Genomic DNA, 21820 nt, shown 5'->3' with positions numbered 1-21820 from the left:
TGACAATTTGCCAGTAGATTGTCGACTTGATTCATGATGATGAATACTAGCTAAGATTTTGAAGGTATGATGTTGACATGATGAGTCCAATCAAATCAACTGTAGAAATAACGTGATTTTACGTAATTTTATCTGTGGCCAATGATCTTGAGCCTTCATGGATGGGCACTTCTAATGTAACTCTATGGCAGCGCCCAAGGGGCTTTAATTTTTGAGCTCTCCCCTTAGATTTTGAGGTGACGTAGTGTCCGCATGAGTGACAGAACACTGAGCCAAACAAGGCGCAACTAGAGAACATTACCAACCCCTACGCTCCGTATTTTCCACTGGCTGCCCCACCAGCACAGAAAGCATTGAGCTAGGCTGAAACAGATGCATCTTGGAGCTGCCTTACTCAAGAAAGCAAAAAAGAGACAATGTTTGTATGTGGCTTTATTAACTCAATGATTTAAAAAAAAGTGTTTACATTGTTTGCAAACTGATCGTGATTAATCAAATGGCCACCGGAATATTTACATTATTTTATTGTGTTACTTTTTTATAATATTTTGAACTGCACTGTTGGTTAAGGGCTTGTAAGTAAGCATTTCACAGTAAGGTCTACACATGTTGTATTTGGCGCATGTAACAAATAAATTTTTGACATGTATTAATGCCAAAATAACATGCAAAACAGGCATCCCCTGCCCAACCTGCCCTGAATGATGGGTTGCCACTACATAGCACTAAGATCCATCTTCACTATACTGTCTAACTGAAACATCTTATTACCCTGGGCACATATTCCCCCTGGAATATAAAAGTCTGATTGAATTGTAAAAGGAGTTGAATTTTAAATTGTATACTTGTCTTTCCTTCGCACGGAGCAACTCATGTGGTTTTCCCTGCTCCAATTCGTTGATGATCATGGATTCACACATTAACTCAAGTCCTGAGGCCTTCTGAGGGTGCAAGGACAGCTAGCACCTCAGTGTTGTCCATGATGATTGTGGCAACATTATCACGTGGTAGTGTAGTCTGGTACACAGATAAATCATGACTTTGGACTTATTTTATCAACACCTCAAGGATGGCCTCAAACAGCCAGTTTTTTCTCTGCTGGTGCCTGCTGGATAGCCTCCTGAGAACCTGCCCCCTTGAGCAAGGTGCTTTGGATATTGCAGGCCAATTTGTCAAGGAAGGATTCCAGTATAATGTCATCCTTTTCCACCATGACAACATCAGGATTTCTGGTGGGCAGTTCGTGAGTCTTATCAATCACATCAATTAACTTGTGGGCAACCTCAGCTCTTTCACATAGGTGTCAGCATTACAATCACCTGGATGGATCTTTTTGAGAAGGATGGGTACAAGTTCATCCAATTAACATCAAGGCGGTGGCCCGTTCCTGTAGGTTCATGCTCTACAACATCCGCAGAGTACGACCCTGCCTCACACAGGAAGCGGCGCAGGTCCTAATCCAGGCACTTGTCATCTCCCGTCTGGATTACTGCAACTCGCTGTTGGCTGGGCTCCCTGCCTGTGCCATTAAACCCCTACAACTCATCCAGAACGCCGCAGCCCGTCTAGTGTTCAACCTTCCCATGTTCTCTCACGTCACCCCGCTCCTCCGCTCTCTCCACTGGCTTCCAGTTGAAGCTCGCATCCGCTACAAGACCATGGTGCTTGCCTACGGAGCTGTGAGGGGAACGGCACCTCAGTACCTCCAGGCTCTGATCAGGCCCTACACCCAAATAAGGGCACTGCGTTCATCCACCTCTGGCCTGCTCGCCTCCCTACCACTGAGGAAGTACAGTTCCCGCTCAGCCCAGTCAAAACTGTTCGCTGCTCTGGCTCCCCAATGGTGGAACAAACTCCCTCACGACGCCAGGACAGCGGAGTCAATCACCACCTTCCGGAGACACCTGAAACCCCACCTCTTTAAGGAATACCTAGGGTAGGATAAAGTAATCCTTCTCACCCCCCCCCTTAAAATATTTAGATGCACTATTGTAAAGTGGTTGTTCCACTGGATGTCATAAGGTGAATGCACCAATTTGTAAGTCGCTCTGGATAAGAGCGTCTGCTAAATGACTTAAATGTAAATGTAATGTAAATGCAATGGAGCCCAGTGTGACATCATGTCCCTCACAGGCAGCTGGTCTGGGTGAATATAATTGGCCATAACTGTGTTGCTGATCCATTTGGTTTGACTTGGTTCAGGGAAAGGAAATCCATAATATCTTTCTCCAGAAAAGGATAAACCTTTGAAACCTGTTTGTACTTTTGTTTCATTTATTCTGTCAGCTTTGTGGTCTTTTGGGTGTGCCACTCAGGAAAGTTGAGGCCCTGTAGGAGCATTTTCCTCGTCAGTTTCTCCACAACTTTCACAAGAAGTTGGTTATAGTGGACTGTGACCTCACTATCATCACTCTTAGAGCAAACAGACTTGCTCCCACTGGCAAAGGAAAGTGACTGTTCTAGCTTTCCTGGTTCAGGAGTGGACTTCCTCTGGCTATGTGGCACTTTTTTGGACTCCAGCACACACAATACAGACTTTGAGAGTGGATTTTGGAACTTCTGGAGAACCACGTCAAGCTCAACTTCAAATGGGCTGAGGCTGTGGCTGATTTTGTGACACAGCTCAATATAGATGTCACCTACAATAGAGACAATAAGCTGGTCATTGGTGTCATCAGGGAGAACCATATTGTGGCCTTTAAGAGCAGAATACACCTTTGTCTTCTTCAGGATCGCTCTCAAGGCTTGTCTCAGGTCTATCCAGTGGATGGTGTCCCGGGAGACAGAAATAACTTCCTGACTCAATAAATGTTTTAGTTGACTAACTACAGCTGTAGCCATCTCCTTTTTGACATTCGGCACAAGTGGTGTCAATACTGTTGCCTCACAAGTTGACAGTGTCAGAGCCTAGGCCTATGATTTTTTTATTTTATTTTTTATTTCACCTTTATTTAACCAGGTAGGCTAGTTGAGAACAAGTTCTCATTTACAACTGCGACCTGGCCAAGATAAGGCATAGCAGTGTGAACAGACAACACAGAGTTACACATGGAGTAAACAATTATCAAGTCAATAACACAGTAGAAAAAAAAAGAGAGTCTATATACATTGTGTGCAAAAGGCATGAGGAGGTAGGCGAATAATTAAAATTTTGCAGATTAACACTGGAGTGATAAATGATCAGATGGTCATGTACAGGTAGAGATACTGGTGTGCAAAAGAGAAGAAAAGTAAATAAATATAAACAGTATGGGGATGAGGTAGGTAAAATTGGGTGGGCTATTTACCGATAGACTATGTACAGCTGCAGCGATCTGTTAGCTGCTCAGATAGCAGATGTTTGAAGTTGGTGAGGGAGATAAAATTCTCCAACTTCAGCGATTTTTGCAATTCGTTCCAGTCACAGGCAGCAGAGAACTGGAACAAAAGGCGGCCAAATGAGGTGTTGGATTTAGGGATGATCAGTGAGATACACCTGCTGGAGCGCGTGCTACGGGTGGGTGTTGCCATCGTGACCAGTGAACTGAGATAAGGCAGAGCTTTACCTAGCATGGACTTGTAGATGACCTGGAGCCAGTGGGTCTGGCGACGAATATGTAGCGAGGGCCAGCCGAATAGAGCATACAGGTCGCAGTGGTGGGTGGTATAAGGTGCTTTAGTAACAAAACGGATGGCACTGTGATAAACTGCATCCAGTTTGCTGAGTAGAGTATTGGAAGCTATTTTGTAGATGACATCGCTGAAGTCGAGGATCGGTAGGATAGTCAGTTTTACTAGGGTAAGTTTGGCAGCGTGAGTGAAGGAGGCTTTGTGCGGAATAGAAAGCCGACTCTAGATTTGATTTTAGATTGGAGATGTTTGATATGAGTCTGGAAGGAAAATTTACATTCTAGCCAGACACCTAGGTACTTACAGATCTCCACATATTCTAGGTCGGAACCATCCAGGGTGGTGATGCTAGTCGGGCGTGCGGGCGCAGGCAGCGAACGGTTGAAAAGCATGCATTTGGTTTTACTAGCGCTTAAGAGCAGTTGGAGGCCACAGAAGGAGTGTTGTATGGCATTGAAGCTCGTTTGGAGGTTAGATAGCACAGTGTCCAAGGAAGGGCCGGAAGTATACATAATGGTGTCGTCTGCGTAGAGGTGGATCAGGGAATCGCCCGCAGCAAGAGCAACATCATTGATATATACAGAGAAAAGAGTCGGCCCGAGAATTTAACCGTGTGGCACCCCCATAGAGACTGCCAGAGGACCGGACAACATGCCCTCCGATTTGACACACTGAACTCTGTCTGCAAAGTAGTTGGTGAACCAGGCAAGGCAGTCATTAGAAAAACCGAGGCTACTGAGTCTGCCGATAAGAATATGGTGATTGACAGAGTCGAAAGCCTTGGCCAGGTCGATGAAGACGGCTGCACAGTACTGTCTTTTATCGATGACGGTTATATATCGTTTAGTACCTTGAGCGTGGCTAAGGTGCACCCGTGACCGGCTCGGAAACCAGATTGCACAGCGGAGAAGGTACGGTGGGATTCGAGATGGTCAGTGACCTGTTGGTTGACTTGGCTTTCTAAGACCTTAGATAGGCAGGGCAGGATGGATATAGGTCTGTAACAGTTTGGGTCCAGGGTGTCTCCCCCTTTGAAGAGGGGGATGACTGTGGCAGCTTTCCAATCCTTGGGGATCTCAGACGATATGAAAGAGAGGTTGAACAGGCTGGTAATAGGGGTTGCAAAAATGGTGGCGGATAGTTTCAGAAATAGAGGGTCCAGATTGTCTAGCCCAGCTGATTTGTACGGGTCCAGGTTTTGCAGCTCTTTCAGAACATCTGCTATCTGGATTTGGGTAAAGGAGAACCTGGAGAGGCTTGGGCAAGTAGCTGCGGAGGGTGATAAGCTGCGTCTTAACTGGTTATCCAGTCCTTTTACTCCACCAGTGCAGGATATCTCAGCAAGTTCAGGTAAACAGAACTGATTATGTTCTGAGCCACAGCAGACAAGTTCACTATTAATTCTTTACTGCCTCTGAATGGGCTGGTCAATTGAGGAGCTCAGGCATTTAGAGGTAAAGCACTCCCTTCACTTGCTCTGCCATCGGGTTCTTCTGACTGACCTCTATACATGACTAGACTGTACAGATGGCAGCTGGTAGACGCGAGTCCTGAGATTATGTCAGGGCTCTGATGCAGTGTCCTTAAGTTGCCTCTGCATCTTCTCCACCACCTCCAGGATTCTGGTGTTGTCCTGCTGGGAGACTGCTCTCTCACCTGAGAGGATATCCTCACTGCTGAGCCTAGTTTGGATCCAACTGACACACAGAGTGGTGGGTTCTGACTGAAAGAGGTGGACTAATTAGAAGAATGGTCATCCTGTTCCTCAACCAACAGAGTTGAGGATAAATTTGTAAGTCGCTCTGGATAAGAGCGTCTGCTAAATGACTTAAATGTAATGTAAATGATAAAGTCCCCGGAAATCTTAACACAGAGATGACATTTTCAAATGTTGAATCCACCATACCTTCTCCAAGAGGGATGCTCCTGGAGTGGCTGACATAAAGCTTGGTGGAAGATGAGTCTTTGGAGGAAGTAGGGGAGCCTCAATGCTCTCAATGATCATAGGGGCAGATATATCCCGTGAGTATGCTTGACTGAAACACAATGACGCCATCTCCACAGCTGTCTGAAGCTCCTGCACAGGGCTGCTATGGTCTGAACAAGCAGCTGCAAAGGAGCTACCAATACAGGAACCAGGAATTTTAATCTCATTTCTACTGTCTGAATATTTGCCAGAGACAAGGGAGGTTCTGCTGGTTGAACCATGGCTAAGAGGTATGGCCATTGCTAGATCCTCACTGGAAATCAGGAAGGCTCTGCTGTTTAAGCCCTGGTGGGAGGACTTTTTACAGGAGAGGAAAGATGTTTGAATGGCTGGAATTCTGTTTAAGGGAGACCAGAGAGGTTATGCCTTGGCTGGGGGGCTCTTTTACAGAGACCAGTGAGGGTCTGTTGGTTGTGCCTTGGCTGGAGGGCTATTTTACAGACCAGGGAGATTCTGCTGGTTGAACCATGGCTGAAGCCTGGGAAAATGTAATATCAATCTCATTCCTGAGTGCAGGGAGATGTGACTAGAGCCCTTACTGAGAGGGAGGGCCATGGCTTGATCCTCACAAGACACCAGGGAGGTTCTGCTGATTGAGACCTGGTGGGAGGGCTCTTTTACAGATATGGAGGAGTTCTGCTGGTTGAGCCCTGGCTAAGAGGTGTGACCATTGCTAGTTCCTCACTGGAAATCAGGGATGCTCTGCTGTTCGAGCCCTGGAGGACTTTTTACAGGAAACAAGAGAAGTACGGCTATTTGAACAGCTTGAGTTCTGTTTAATGGAGACCAGAGAGGTTCTGCTGACAGAGCTCCTGTTAGAGGGGAAGGTGGTGGCAGTGACTAGGTCCTCACTCTCCACTGATGTGTTCTCCTTTAGCTCCTCCGAATCAGCCATGGGAGGGATGACATTGACACTTACCTCCTCTACTGCCAAGTACTTTATGCCTCTCACCATATGCAGCAGATCCCTAACGGTTAACTGAATATACAAAAAAAGGTTTTAGATTCAAATGAATTTACCCAGAAAGCTTTTTTAAATAAAGGCAGATAAAGTACCGTAAAAGCTGTCTGACAACATCGTAACACCATACATTTTAAATGCTGACAATATAAATTTAGTGACTAGTTTAGTAGAGTAGTGTCTGCATCTATAAATGCTCCTATTTTTTTCATATGGGTTAAGTCTGACAAAGACTGTCTAAACCTTTTGGGATCATTCAAAATGTGTTGGTACCTTTCTTTCATAATAACATATTCGGGTAGAATGACGTTGCTGCAGGCTTTTTTGTATGTTTATGGTTATGTGACCGCTACAAAGACGAGAGAGATTGATAAGGCACGGTGGTCACAGCCATTTTTGGGGGGAGTGACCATAGCCTACTCTACCTATAGCCATGTTGATGTATGTCTTACAGTATGCAGTATGTGCATGTTCATTCTACACCTTTCATTTTCATTCCATTACAAGTAAAAAAGCTCAAACGGCTATTAGTTAACTTACTGATGTTTGTCTCTTTATCAGTTTTTTTCAGCATCATGGTGGTAGTGCCTTCATCCACACACCTAATAAGAGAGAGAGAGCATCTTCAATTGAAATATGAAATGTGCCCCACTTAGAACATAAAGTAAAATGTCATAAGTCAAACATTGGCCTAGACACATCAATTGAGTTTCAGTCAAGCAAAAGTTGGCTGTTTTTGTACCTTCCCATTTATGACTATCTACGCTACAGTACATGATACGGTCAGCAAATATAGTTTTTTTAGAGCAATCAACAGAGTGTGGGTCTGATCAGTCTGTCTGTCTGCACACTAGCCTACTAAAGAGGGAGATCAACCATAGAGTGCAACCTTCACATAGGCTACAATGGTTAGTTCCCCGTGACGCAACATCACTTCTCTGATACCTGGCCCAATAGGTCTAATGAACCTAACGTGCTACTCAAATTTTGGGGACTTGAACCGTGGCTCCTGAGGTAGCATACAGAGGCAAGTTTCTAACGGACTATACCAGAATAACCCAGACCTCTGGACAAGAGCAGCAGGGCCGGCTCCAGGGATAAGCGACATAAGCAATTGCTTACCAGAAAATAACTCTTACAAAAACGTTTCACTACGTCGGGGTCTTAACCTACAGTTGCAATAGTAGAACACACAAAGTGCAATTTAGAAATGTGGTTGTGTTCTGTTTAATGGATATATAAATGAGTCTAGCCAGCTATCTAAACTTGTAGTAACCATGACTGAATACCGACCGTGCAGGCAGGGCATGTGCCTAGGGGCCCTGACTTCTAGGAGCCCCCATTCATTTTGTTATTCACTCTCCCTCAGATATCATTAACATGGCATATGTCTTGGCACAATGTGTTGAATTGCAGGAAATTGCAAAAAACTGCAAAAGAATATCTCTGCCCCGTGGCAAAATGAGTACACTGCAAATTCCATAATGTTAAATCAACCCTGAGTGTCTGTATGGGTCCACATTTTTCAGTGTTAAATTACTTACTTACTTAGTGTAAAGCCTGAGTTCCCAGAGTGCCTTGTCTTTCGAGTAACTTGTAGAGTTACCACCCATGACTGCATGTGTTAGTGACAGAGAAATGGATGAATGCAACATGATTGTTGCATTAATTAATTTTCAGTCCTGTGGCCTTCTCAAAGTGAGATTCTAAGTGAACATGTTAACATTCAAAGTAAAATGATTGAATAAACACAATACCACAAGTATTTAATGAGGTCTTATTTTGAGGGCATAGTTTTCCTTTACTACAACATTATGAAAGTGTCTGTTTCTATATTAGCCTACTCCCGGAAATCACATTAGGGCTACGGCAAATTTCCTGACGTGAACTATCAAGCGTAACGCAGCCTTTGGTCACGAAGTCCTGAAGTCTTTGTCTCCCTCTTATGGATAATTTGGGGAAGTGGTATATTCACAAGCGGAGCTTCCAAGTTCTGCCATTAAGTGTTTTGGTTTGGTGTTTTGCTGAGATGTGTGATTTAAAGGTAGACTCAGCTATATGACGTAGATGCAGAATGTAAACAGCATAGCGGGTCAATTTCCGCACAAAGTAAGCGGCATAGTGGGTCAATTTCCACAACAAATAAGGGCGCGAGGCTCAACTTCTCACATGCGCAGATATTGTGTGACTGCGTGAGAGAGAACTCTTGCATCTCGCTCATCTCAATATCTGTGGTGCTCATCGTGGCAACATCATTTCGCGTGATCTACCTTTAATTAACTAAATGTCCTAAATAATATGATGCATCCAGACAAAATATTTATCCCACAAACCTAGATTTTCGAAATTAAACCTAGCAGATTAAGTTGCTAAACTATTCAGATAGTCATATCCATAATAATTGGCACCCTTGATAAAAATCAGCAAAAAATACTGAGCTAGGCTGTATTGTATGCTAAAAAACGTGGAAATCATATTCATTTATAATAATACAGTTTCTTAGAGAAAAAAACGTGTTTAACAAGTTAACCCCTGTTTTCGATACACTAGTACCCTCCCCTCGCGAGGATAATGACACTGAGCCTTTTTCTAAAAAAGTTGTATGAGATTGGAGAACACATTGGGAGGGATCTTAGACCATTCCTCCATACATAATCTTTCCAGATCCTTGATATCTTTCATCTGCTCTTATGGACTACCTTCTTCAATTCAAACCACAGGTTTTCAATGGGGTTCAAGCCCAGAGACTGAGATGGCTATTGTAAAATGTTGATTTTGTTGTCAATTAACCATTTCTTTGTGGATTTTAATTAGTGCTTGGGGTTATTGTCTTGCTGGATGGTCCACTTGGCCTCTACCTAGCAGAGGCAACCAGGTTTTTGGCTAAAATGTCCTGGTACTTGGTAAAGTTCATTATGCCGTTGACCTTAACAAGGGTCCCCAGGACCAGTGGAAACAAAACAGCCCCATAACATCAATGATCTACCACCGTATTTTACCATAGGTTCATAGCCTCGGGAGGTAGGGATGCTGAGGGTGCTGCAGCACCCCTTTAAAAATCATAATAATTATAATAATACAATAAAACAAAATATTGATATAAAAATATTGATATATTCTGGATACATTTTTTTTCTACTAAAAGTAGTCGTTTAATAGTCCTGTAATGGCGGACGGATATAGCCACATGCAGCGTGGGCAAAAAATGTTATTAATTACTTTGAAATGTTGAAAATGCCTACTTGAATTAAATAAACTGTTCTTTCCTCCATCTTTATTGTTCAACATAAACATCTAGAGCTGGGCTTTTTAGGCTGCGTTTACACAGGCAGACCAATTCTGATAGTTTGTTCCACTATTTGATCCTTTGACCAATCACATCCGATCTTTTCACGTCAACTCTTTTTTTCAAAGCTGATCCGATTGGGCAGAAGACCAATTCGTTTAAAAAGTTCAGAATTGGGCTGTCTGTCTAAACGAGCAGACAAGATCGCACAGCCCATCTTTATCCAATATGCATCAGTATCAATTAAAGCAGTCAACTAATTGGTCATTATGCCTTTTTAATGGATTGTTTTGATTCAATGCCGGTTCTGCATCTGCAAGGACGCACTGAGTAGCCAAGGTAATAGACCTTTGGACATTTGTCAGTGCGGTGCCAGACATCATCCTCTCTGAAGGCTGTTTGTGCTCCTCCCTCCTCTACGTTTGATGCTAATTGAAGGGAGGGGGAGTGTATAACGTATTTCTCTGTCAACTCAACGTTTAGCTGCGCCACTGTTTCTGTCACGACCAGTCGACAGATCCACCCACTCGCGACGTTTTTTGGAGCGAGTAATATAAAGCTTATTGTAAAATATTTAGTGGCAGGCCTATGCTATAGGACTTTATTGTGTTTCTTTAAAAAAAAAAAGATACTACGAAAAATTGTAGGCGTATCTAGGAACCAGTCCAAAACACACAAAAGGAGCGGAACAAGGATATCCACTCTCTCTCAGACTTGCTGGGAAAGCAGGTTATTTGAGGACCAAACGGTAAGTGGAACATGTCCTACCATACGGATGTTTGCGCTTGAAGTTGCATGAGGATAGAGCTCCTAGACGTGTGGTATCCAAAATTATAGTCGAGGAGAGCCTATAAATAGTGTTTTGTTTGTCAATATTTTGCGTACATTTAATTACATTTCTCGCACCATGCGCGGTATTTGTTTTTTGTTTCATATCCAATCAGTAGCCTAAAATAAGGGTTGTGACGTTTCGTAGCAGGTTAGGAGAGCATTTTAGTTAACGTTAACTCTTTTCTTAACCTAATTATTCTAACCTACTAGTTTAATTATCCTAACCTGCTGCAAAGGTCTCCTTACCTATGAGAGTAACTTTCGTCCCTAGTTGTATATCATCTAGTAAAAAAACAAGGTGTGTAAGCTAAGCAACGCAATTTTAACTGAATACACACACTTTGGATAAAAAAACGCTGTCCTACTCCTATAACAAATATTAAACTCAATACACAATTACATTGACACTTTGAATACAGTCATACTCATATCCTTTAACAAACTGTTATTCAACTGAAGAGCAAACACCTAGTCATGTAAGTGTTTTTCACATGGATGTGATAAAGTTTCCCCAGTTTAGAGCTCTGCAGTCTCCCATCACATCATCAAATGAGTCCAGAAGCAGTGCAGTAAGAGGACGCTTGTGTTTCTCAATCCCGGAGACATGACTAGACTGATCCAATATTTGGTTATTTCTCTGACTCTTTTAGGGTGGTGACTGGTAAGAGACTAGGTAAAGATTCAGATCACAGGTTTTGTTCATGCATGAGTCAATGGTCTTTTCAGAAAGCTGTAGGTGGGACTAAACAGGGGCCTGGAGGTTTTTCTGGTTGGTTCAGTCAGGAAACTAGTCATTGTGCATCTTTATTTTCACCACTGGACAAAACCATCATTCTCCCCCCCCCTCTTTCTATCCCTTCAAGACAGACCATGGAAGATAGCCCTCAGCGGACCGTGCAAGGCCTGGGCTCCTTCCCGTGGTATGTGGGGGGGACTCAGGTTCTGGGCCTGGCCTGTGTGGTGATCACGGGCGTGTGGATGGGCAGCTATCACGGAGGCTACGCCTGGGATGGTTCGGGACAGGAATTCAATGTACATCCCCTCTGCATGGTCCTGGGCCTGGTCTTTCTCTATGGAGATGGTAGGGCAGACTTAAACCAACTAAAATTAGAATGAACCATTCCTCCAGGAATTTAGTTAATGGCTCACTGTCCCAGTGATTGAATTGGTAATGTAGCGCAATAAAGTAGCTCTCATTACTGCTGCCGTATGTACACAGACATGGATGGAACACTGGTCACTTTAATGTTTACATTCAGTTTAACCCACTTCATATGTATATACTGTATTCTAGTCGAGGTGTATCTTATTTAACTATTGCTGTACATATACTATTAATATCAGTGTATTCTTCAGATATTCTATCCATATACTGTCTATACATCCCATCATACATATATACAATGTTGAGTCCGGTGTATATATCTCACACACACAGGACTCGACATGGCTAGTCCTAATATTTCTTCATTTTACTTTTAGTTTCGTGTGTATTGTTAGATATTATTGCACTGTTGGGGCTAGGAAAATGAGCATTTTGCTACACCCGCAATAACATCTGCTAAATATATGTATGCAACCAAAATAATTAGATTTACTGGTAGCATGGAGAGATGGCGGTAAATGAAGAGGGAAGCTGAAGCCACAGTGTGTCTTTGAGCCACAATGGCAGTTGTCTTCTCTGATGTCTGCTCTGTTAGCCCAGGGGTCTTCTGACCTATTGCATTAGTGTGATGGTAATGCTACACAGGGCTCAGGCAAAGGCCTAAGGGCACACCCTGCAACAGGAATACATCCCTAATACTATTAGGGTGGGAGGAGCTGAGACTTTATTTTTTGTTTGTTTCTAGGCTGTTTTTCCCCCTCTGTGTGAGAGAAATTACTATTGCAGGGATTTGTTCCCATAAATAGTACTATGATAAAGTCCAGTTCTCTGCTGCCTGTGACTGGAATGAATTGCAAAATCGTTGGAGACTTATCTCCCTCACCAACTTTAAACATCTGCTATCTGAGCAGCTAACCGATTGCTGCAGCTGTCCATAGTCAATCGGTAAATAGCCCACTCAATTTACCTACCTCATCCCCATACTGTTTTTATTTATTTACTTTTCTGCTCTTTTGCACACCAGTATCTCTACCTGCACATGACCATCTGATCATTTATCACTCCAGTGTTAATCTGCTAAATTGTAATTTTTCACCTACCTCCTCATGCCTTTTGCACACAATGTATATAGACTCTTTTTTTTTCTACTATGTTATCGACTTGTTTATTCTATGTGTAACTCTGTGTTTTCTGTTCACACTGTTATGCTTTATCTTGGCCAGGTTGCAGTTGTAATTTTTAAAATTTATTTTACCTTTATTTAACCAGGCAAGTCGGTTAAGAACAAATTCTTATTTTCAATGACGGCCTAGGAACAGTGGGTTAACTGCCTGTTCAGGGGCAGAAAGACAGATTTGTACCATGTCAGCTCGGGGGTTTGAACTTGCAACCTTCCGGTTACTAGTCCAATGCTCTAACCACTAGGCTACTTGTTCTCAACTAGCCTACCTGGTTAAATAAAACATTTAAAAAAATAAACACTTACTGGAAAACAGTTGCAATGAAAGCAAAAGTTTTCAACAAGTTTTCCATTGGTCCCTGAATCCTGACTGTAATGACAAAAATAAGTTATTCAGCCACTGACAACAATGTAAATAAAATCTCCTTTGTTGTGTCAAATAAAACAGCTGCTTGTTATTAAGTCAGCTGTAGCCTTTTGATTCCTAACCTTGCTACAGCAATTGAATTAGGACATTAAACTAATGTTCTCTTAGCCATTAGTGTGAGCGGTCAGTCCAAATGGAGCTGGAATGAAAACACCCTCCAGGGAAACCAGCTGTCCTTAGTGGAATCGGGAGACACACAGCAAATACTTTTTGCCTGGAACGTTGTTTGTGTTTCTGCAAGGTTAATATGTCTTAATAATTGTAATAATACAGGAACTCAGTTGAACAGTTGTTTGTTGTGTTCTCTTAGCATTTCTGCAACATTTTTATGCTAACCAACCCTCTTGGTGGCAGCTACTTGTCAAGTGTTTGAAAATGCATTCTAGTGGTCTTGTTGAATGACTTCTGCCCCACTCAAAGCCTCAGCTTACTTAACCTTCACCTCAAGCTCACTGGGACTAAAACACCTCCAGAACTACCCTGATTCACCCTTTCTTTTGTAGCCTCACACCTGTTATTGCCCTTGGTGCCATGTTGGGTGTGATTATGGTACTATGACAAAAGTAATGACTAACCTTTTAAATGGTTACAGCAGATTAAGGTGAAAAAGCAATGTTTTGACGGTTATGTTTTATTTCAAATGAGTGTATAATCGTGTTACAATTAATTTACATATTCCACGTACTATGTGTGAACGTTGTCAAGTCTGACCACTGTATATTTAGACTTCATTATTATCATGTTGTGGATGTTAACTGACCTTGTTTGTCTCTCACAGCGATCCTGGTGTACAGAGTATTTAGGAATGAAAGCAAACGCAACGTCAAGGTTCTCCATGCTGTGCTCCACCTTCTCGCCCTCATTATCAGCATAGTGGGTAAGGCCTGTGTGGGTGTCTGTCTATGGACAAGACTTGTTGTTTTGGCCCTTTCCCCTTGAACCCAAACATTCTAAACTAATTTAAATTCGTAGCTATTGTGTATAAAAGGAAGATGCCTAACCTAGCTAGTTGAAAATATTATATGTATGAGACATGTCTTACATGTCTATCGGAGGGTCATAAATAGGTTCTCTAGGGCCTGATCAGTCATTCAGACGATTAATCGGCCTGGCCGACTAATTAGGACCGAGTTCAAGTTTTCATAACAATCGGTAATCGGCCTTTTTGTATGCCAATTACGTTGCAATCCATGAGGAGACTGCGTGGCAGGCTGACCACCTGTTACACCAGTGCAGCATCAAAAGGATCTTGTGGCAGCAAGGAGCCAAGGTAAGTTGCTAGCAAGCATTAAACATATCTTATAAAAAAATATTCACAATTACTAGTTAACTACACATGGTTGATATTACTCGGTTAACTACCTTGTCCTGCGTTGCAGTGCCTGTTAATCTATCATCGAATCACAACCGACTTCAACTTCGCCAAACAGATGACTTAACAAAAGCTAATTTGTGAAAAAAGCACAATCTTTGCAAAACCATAAACATCAATGCTTTAAAATCAATACAAGTATATATTTTAAGAAATTAATGTTAGCAGGTAATATTAACTAGGGAAATTGTCACTTCTCTTGCTTTCAGTGCAAGCAGAGTCAGGGTATATCCAGCCATTTGGGCCGCCTGGCTCATTGTGAACTGTGTGAAGACAATTTCTAACAAAAACTGTAATTAATTTGCCAGAATTTAACCATTTTGATTTAACATTGAAGGTTGTGCAATGTAAGAATGATAGCTTCTGGATTTGACCAGATTAATGACCAAAGGTTCGTATTGCTGGGTTTATAATTAAGATGGAGCAGTCTGACTGAGCGGTGGTAGGCAGCAGCAGGCTCGTAAGCATTCATTCAAACGTCATTTTACTGCGTTTGCCAGCAGCTCTTAGCAATGCTTGAAGCACAGCGCTGTTTATGACTTCAAGCCAATCAACTCCCGAGATTAGGCTGGCAATACTGTAGTGCAGGGGTGTCAAAGTCAAATGGACGGAGGGCCAAATAAAAAATTTAGCTACAAGCCGAGGGCCGGACTGTTCGAATGTTCATTGAAATTTTTTAAATGACGCATATAGTCTAGTGAACCTAATTGAACCTACTGAAAACCTAACAAATATATTCCAATATGATCAGATAAATAAAGCAATATTTTCTTATGGCTCTGTCAGTAATCTTTAATTTTCAACAGACACAAAAGACAAATTTCCTTTATATAAAAATCCCCATAACATGAACATTAAATGAAAGAAACCGGTATTCAAGGCACCATCAGTAGCCTATATTTTCTATTTTAGCAAAAGTGGGCTAAATTTACTTCAAAGAAAAAAACAATAATAGCAATTTTCTATCATCCACTCAACTGAAATATTTTAAAATATAATTGGATTGAAATACAATAAAATAAAGTGCAAAAATCTATTAATCAAAAACAACACTTTGTTTAAGGAGAAGTAACATGCAGTGAAAACAAATATTAAACTTTAACTTTTAAACTTGAACTGAGTAAAAACTCTAAATATGTGATTGCACAGTAATCTTCACTTGTTTGAGGTTGAGGGTGATACTTGGTGGTGTCCCATCTTTTCCACAAGTTCATCAATGTTCGGGGTAAGGCTCTGAGCTGAGGAAATCCTCAGAATTGAGTGGAGGTGTTCAGCAGTAAGTCGACTTCTGTGTGATGTTTTGTTCAAGTTCATCAAAGAAAACAGTTGTTCACACAGGTATGTGCTGCCAAACATAGACAACGTTTGAGCAGCCTGGATGCGCAGCTGGGGCATTGTGTCGGGGAGGAAACGGGCGAACTCCGCAGCACCCACTGCCGCATATTTTGCCCTCAGTGCATCATTGCATTGGAGGTCAATCAACTCCATTTGGAGGTTTGGTGGTGAGCTTTCCACGTCAACAGCAAATGGGTTACCGAGCAGTTCCAACCTGCTTTTTTGTGCTTCAAAGTCAGCAAATCGGCGTCGAAAGTCAGCGGCAAGCATACCTATTTTATCAGCCAACTGTGCGCTCGGGAACGCACTGGTAGAGAGCTTCTCTTTCATGGTCTGGCAGCTGGGAAAGTGGCTCAAATTTTCTTTCCGCATCTGCGTCTCCCACAGAGTCAGTTTGGTTTTAAATGCCTTCACTGTACTGTACATATCAGAGATGACACGATCCCGACCCTGCAGCTGCAAGTTCATTGCATTCAGATGACTCGTAATGTCACACAGAAAAGCCATTTCACACAGAAACATTTCGTCTTGGAGTTGTGTTGTGTCTTTCCCTTTGCTGTCCAAGAACAGACAAATCTCCTCACGAAGCTCGAAACATCTTTGAAGCACCTTTCCCTGGCTTAGCCATCGCACCTCTGTGTGATAAGGCAAATCACCATGCTCCGTTTCTAACTCCGTCAGAAATGCCTTGAACTGGCGGTGATTCAAACCTTTGGCTCTGATAAAGTTAACTGTGCGCGTGATGATGCTCATTACATGCTCCATTTAAGGCTTTACCGCACAACGCTTCCTGGTGTATGATACAATGATAAGCTGTCAGCTCACCTGTCGCGTTTTCCTCTTGCATCTTTTCCCGTATCTTCGCCACCAGTCCGCTCCTGTGTCCACACATCGCAGGTGCTCCGTCGGTTGTCAAACCCACGAGTTTTTCCCAAGGCAGCTCCATCTCATTTACACATCTTGACACCTCTTCATACAAATCATGCCCCGTAGTTGTGCCATGCATAGGACGTAAAGCCAAAAACTCCTCTGTCACGCTTAGGCTGGAGTCCACTCCGCGGATGAAAATTGACAACTGGGCAATGTCAGAAATGTCGGTGCTCTCATCCACAGCCAAGGAATATGCAATGAAATCTTTTCCCTTTTTCACAAGCTGCTCTTTTAGATTGATGGACAACTGGTCTACTCTCTCGGCAATGGTGTTTCTGCTCAGACTCACATTTAAAAAGAGTTGCCTTTTTTCTGGGCAAACTTCGTCACAAACTTTAATCATGCAGTTTTTGATGAAATCCCCCTCCGTAAATGGCCGGGCTGATTTAGCGATCTCTTCTGCCAAAATAAAACTGGCCTTGACAGCAGCCTGGCCTTGTGATTTGGCTTTTTTGAACAGAGCCTGTCGAGATTTGAGGCCTCGTTTTAATTCCTCTGCCTTTTGTAGCCTTTGTTCCATGTCCATATTCTTGTTTTTGTCCGCGTGTTTCGTTTCATAATGTCGTCTCAGATTATACTCTTTCAGTACCGCCACACTTTCTCCACACAGAAGACACACAGGTTTTCCAGCTACCTCCGTGAACAAATACTCCGACTCCCACCTTGTTTGAAACCCCCGGTTCTCAGTGTCCACCTTCCGTTTTGCCATTTTTGATGGGTATCTGAAAGTTAATTTTACTGTGATGCTGACAACTGCTGTGCCAATAAATATTGAAATGAAGCAGCCTACTGCTCGGTGCGTCACCGTTGCATTGTGGGAAATGTAGTATTGGTGCGTGTAAAAGATCTGCGGGCTGCCGGCTTGCTGCGGTCTGCGGGCCGGTTCTAATAATAAATCAAGATCATCCCAGGGGCCGTAAAAAACCTTCTCGCGGGCCGGATGTGGCCCGCGGGCCTTGACTCTGACATATGTGCTGTAGTGCCTATAAGAACATCCGATAGTCAAAGGTATATGAAATACAAATGGTATAGAGAGCCCTATAACTACAACCTAAAACTTCTTACCTGGGAATATTGAAGACTCATGTTAAAAGGAACCACCAGCTTTCATATGTTTTCATTTTCGGAGCAAGGAACTTCAGCGTTAGCTTTTTACATGGCAAATATTGCACTTTTACTTTCTCCAACACTAATATTTAAACCAAATTGAACATGTTTCATTATGAGACTGAATTGATTTACTTTATGTATTATATTAAGTTAAAATAAGTGTTAGTTGTTCATTCAGTATTGTTGTAATTGTCATTATTACATATGTATAGAAATAAAAATCGGCCGACTAATCGTTATCGGCTATTTTTGGTCCAATCGGCATTGAGAAATCATAATAGCTCGACCTCTAATTCAGACCCACAGCTAGGGTAGACGCACAAAACATCATTATTTTGTTCAAGTTCGCTAAGAGATGGTGAGGAGAAACTAATGGTGATGGCATGGCTCCTCAAAATGTAAGGGAAATGGCAAGATAAAAAAAAAACGTACGAACGTAGTAGGCTATGAACATGGGTAACATGAGATGACTGCGCATGCTAACCACGAATCAGTGGTGCGGCATGGGAGTGTAAAGCTGAATCACAGTAGCCTGCGTCATGTACTGAGGTCTGGAGTAGCCATGGAAACAGGCAGGTGTATCCAAACCGGTCATCAATTTAAACGCTGCAATCTGGCTTCAGGCAATCCTTACTGACTCAGAGAAACATTTGGTTTGCAAGCAGGGTCATTATGCCCTCAAATCCACACATGGAGGCAGGTAAAAAAAAACACTAAAGAGTAACATTCATTGATTATGTACCAAGTCATAATTGATCAACATTGTTCTATACAAAATGTATGCGGAAAGATTGACAGCATGTCTCATTGCATCTCCTTAGGTATCGTGGCTGTGTTTGACTTCCATAATCATAACAAGATCCCCAACATGTACTCCCTTCACAGCTGGTGTGGCATGCTCACCTTTGTTCTCTTCTGTGTACAGGTCAGCCCTCGCCTCTCCTGTGCACACATGCAGTCACGCTCACACAAAAACCAAGCCAATAATTTCAACTTTTTCCTTGTATCAGAATACCAATTAATCCACTGTTTGCACTGAGAACCTAGCTGTATACAGGCAGTAGCTCTCATATTACGTTCTAATAGGCATAATCGTTTAATAACGTTGGTCCTCTACTCCTTCAGTGGCTGATAGGGCTTGGTTTCTTCCTCTTCCCTGGGACGTTAATGGCGCTGCGGAGCTGGTACCTGCCACTACATGTCTTCTTTGGCTTGGCCATGCTCGCCATGTCCCTAGCCACCTGCCTACTGGGCATTTCAGAGAAATTGTTCTTCAGTATCCAGTGAGTATTACTATGCAGGGGCTCAGTTCCAATATCGTACCACCACGTACAATTAAGAAATGTATACCAATGGCATGGATTTGAAGTGGTATGCTAAAATACAGAAATACACACATATTGGGTGCAAAGTCATTTGTTGGGCCTCCCGAGTGGTGCAAGGTGGTGCATCAGTGCCACTAGAGATTCTGGGTTCGCTTCCAGGTTCTGTTGCAGCCAGCCACGTCTGGGAGACCCATGGGGCGGCGCACAATTGGCCCAGAGTCGTCCGGGTTAGGGGAGGGTTTGGCCGGCAGGGATGTTCCTGTCCCATCGTGCACTAGCAACTCCTGTGGCAGGCCAGGTGCAGTGCACACTGACACTAGGTGTGCTGTGTTTCCTCTGACACATTGGTGCGGCTGGCTGCCGAGGGGTAAGTGGCCGTTGTGTCAAGAAGCAGTGCGGTTTGGGTTGTGTTTTGGAGGACGCACGGCTCTTGACCTTCGCCTCTCCCGAGTCCGTAAGGTAGTTGCAGCAATGAGACGACCAATTGGATACCATGAAAACGGGGTTTAAAAAAAAGTCATTTGGTAAGAGACGTGCCAGATGTTCAAGTCAGTGGTATGTTTGTCACTTTGGATGATGTTTAAGTGCTCCTACTTTGACCAGCTCTACCCTGCTAAATCATAGGGGAGTTAATTATTGTACAGGGTGTTTGGGGAAAGCTGGGCTTTTGCTGTCTGGGCTATCTTTGACAATGTGGTCAGACATGGATTTTAATAATGTTGAGTCTTTGCACATTATGACTCATTCTCCTGTTTGGTGCCATATGTTATGCTTAAGATCCTCTTGATACGTCACATGGAAATATAACTAATGATTCTTTGTACTGTATCACAACAAACTCCATTATGATATAATACAAATCTTTTTCTTCCCAGACACACATATTCACAGTTTGCTCCAGAGGGGATCCTTGGTAACATGCTAGGACTGCTGCTAGTAGCATTTGGGATTCTGGTAGGCTACGTGGTGACACGGGAGGACTTCAGGAGACCCCCGCACCCAGAGGAAGAGGCTTTGTCTGTGCACTTTAAGACCCTGACTGAGGGGCGAGGGAGCCCCACCTCACCTTAAACCAGGAAACACTCCTGTGTGCTCAGGCTTTTATTTAAAACATTATTTTTTATTTTTTTTTTATTTTAAAGCTGGTGTATATGAGCTGGGCTGGAACAAAAGCCTACACACCCAGTATCTCTCAAAGACCAGCTGGAGATCTGGCTGATTATGCTGTCTTTATTTCATGTCACATCAAGAGCTGTTCTTCACCCCTTGTGATGAAATGGAGGTATGACAGGATTCATTTGACAAATGTATTTGATTGCTGCCACAGATTAGCCATCACAAAAATGCCATATTAGGGCTCTAAAAACAAAATAGCCTTTGCTAAGTGTTCAGTGAGGACAAAGCCAGTTAGTTGTGCCTTCATCTAGGGCAGCCCCCCCCCCCAGAAGTTTCAACCCTAAAGCACATCTGGCTTGATGGTTACTTGACTAATTGAATCAGGTGTGCCAGTTAAAACGTCTGGGGGGGCCCTGGGAGAGTTGGGAAACCTGCTACCACCTATCCAATAGTTTCAGGCAATTGGATATTTCAAAACAGAAAATTACCCAATCAAGATTAAAAGTAAGTGATTAGGATACTCTGTAGAGCATTGTGCTTGCAGGATAGTGGGTTTGATTCCCGGAGACTACCCATATGTAAAAAATAAATCAAATGCATGCATAACTAAGTTGCACATTTTGATCACACTTGAAGGGTGGAAGGCACTACAACCAAGACATTTCAAGGTGGGGAGGTTTAAACGTTCCTTATGTTAAATCGACTGCAGTATAGGTATGTAGTCAGTTATTGAAGTGTCAAATAAATGCATGTTCTGTGATATGCAGACATTTTATCTTAGTTACTTTGTTTCACTATGACAGTGTAGAAGTAGTAACGACCTGTAGAGGGCAAGGTGTAGGCCTACTCAAAATCCTGTGATCGTAATATTGCAGGAACTCATCTTTTTTTGGAACCCCCCCAGCTCAATTGATATCTTGATTTACAGAGTCAATTTGTTAATAAATGTAAAATGCTCAGAGCTAGTGTAATGGAAGGGAGTTACTGGATTTAATCGCACTAAGCTGCTTATATGTATCCATGTTTGCGAATAGATTTAACAGTCGCTGGTTTGTGTATGAATTATGTATTGTAATTCTCTTTGTTCAAAGCATCTACTTGTTCGAATAATTGAACTAAGATCACTTGATTCAATATCGCTGCCTCTTTTCACTTGTGGAAACTTGTTCTATACAATTAAACCTATATTGCCTTCCTATCACTTATTAAAGATGCATGACTCAATAGGTGTTTGTTAGTCTGTGTC

At 42.6% G+C, this 21820-nt stretch overlaps 1 protein-coding gene across 2 annotated transcripts; it reads left to right on the top strand.

Annotated features, from left to right (window-relative positions):
• Nucleotides 1-10173: 10173 nt before the first annotated feature.
• Nucleotides 10174-21798, top strand: LOC124015048 (transmembrane ascorbate-dependent reductase CYB561). 2 transcript variants are annotated; one of them, XM_046329933.1, is made up of 6 exons: nucleotides 10174-10591; nucleotides 11542-11755; nucleotides 14165-14263; nucleotides 18955-19058; nucleotides 19259-19416; nucleotides 20334-21798. In XM_046329933.1, exons 2-6 carry the CDS (start codon nucleotides 11545-11547, stop codon nucleotides 20527-20529), a joined length of 768 nt encoding a protein of 255 aa, XP_046185889.1. In that variant the 5' UTR covers nucleotides 10174-10591; nucleotides 11542-11544; the 3' UTR covers nucleotides 20530-21798. The 2 variants fall into 2 exon arrangements, with proteins under 2 accessions (XP_046185889.1, XP_046185888.1); XM_046329932.1 differs by having other exon boundaries at nucleotides 11538-11755.
• Nucleotides 21799-21820: the final 22 nt, after the last annotated feature.

Source organism: Oncorhynchus gorbuscha, linkage group LG26 (genome assembly GCF_021184085.1).
Source record: "Oncorhynchus gorbuscha isolate QuinsamMale2020 ecotype Even-year linkage group LG26, OgorEven_v1.0, whole genome shotgun sequence".
Taxonomy (NCBI): domain Eukaryota; kingdom Metazoa; phylum Chordata; class Actinopteri; order Salmoniformes; family Salmonidae; genus Oncorhynchus; species Oncorhynchus gorbuscha.
The sequence above is the reverse complement of the archived record's forward strand: the minus strand, read 5'-3'. Positions and strand labels throughout refer to the sequence as shown.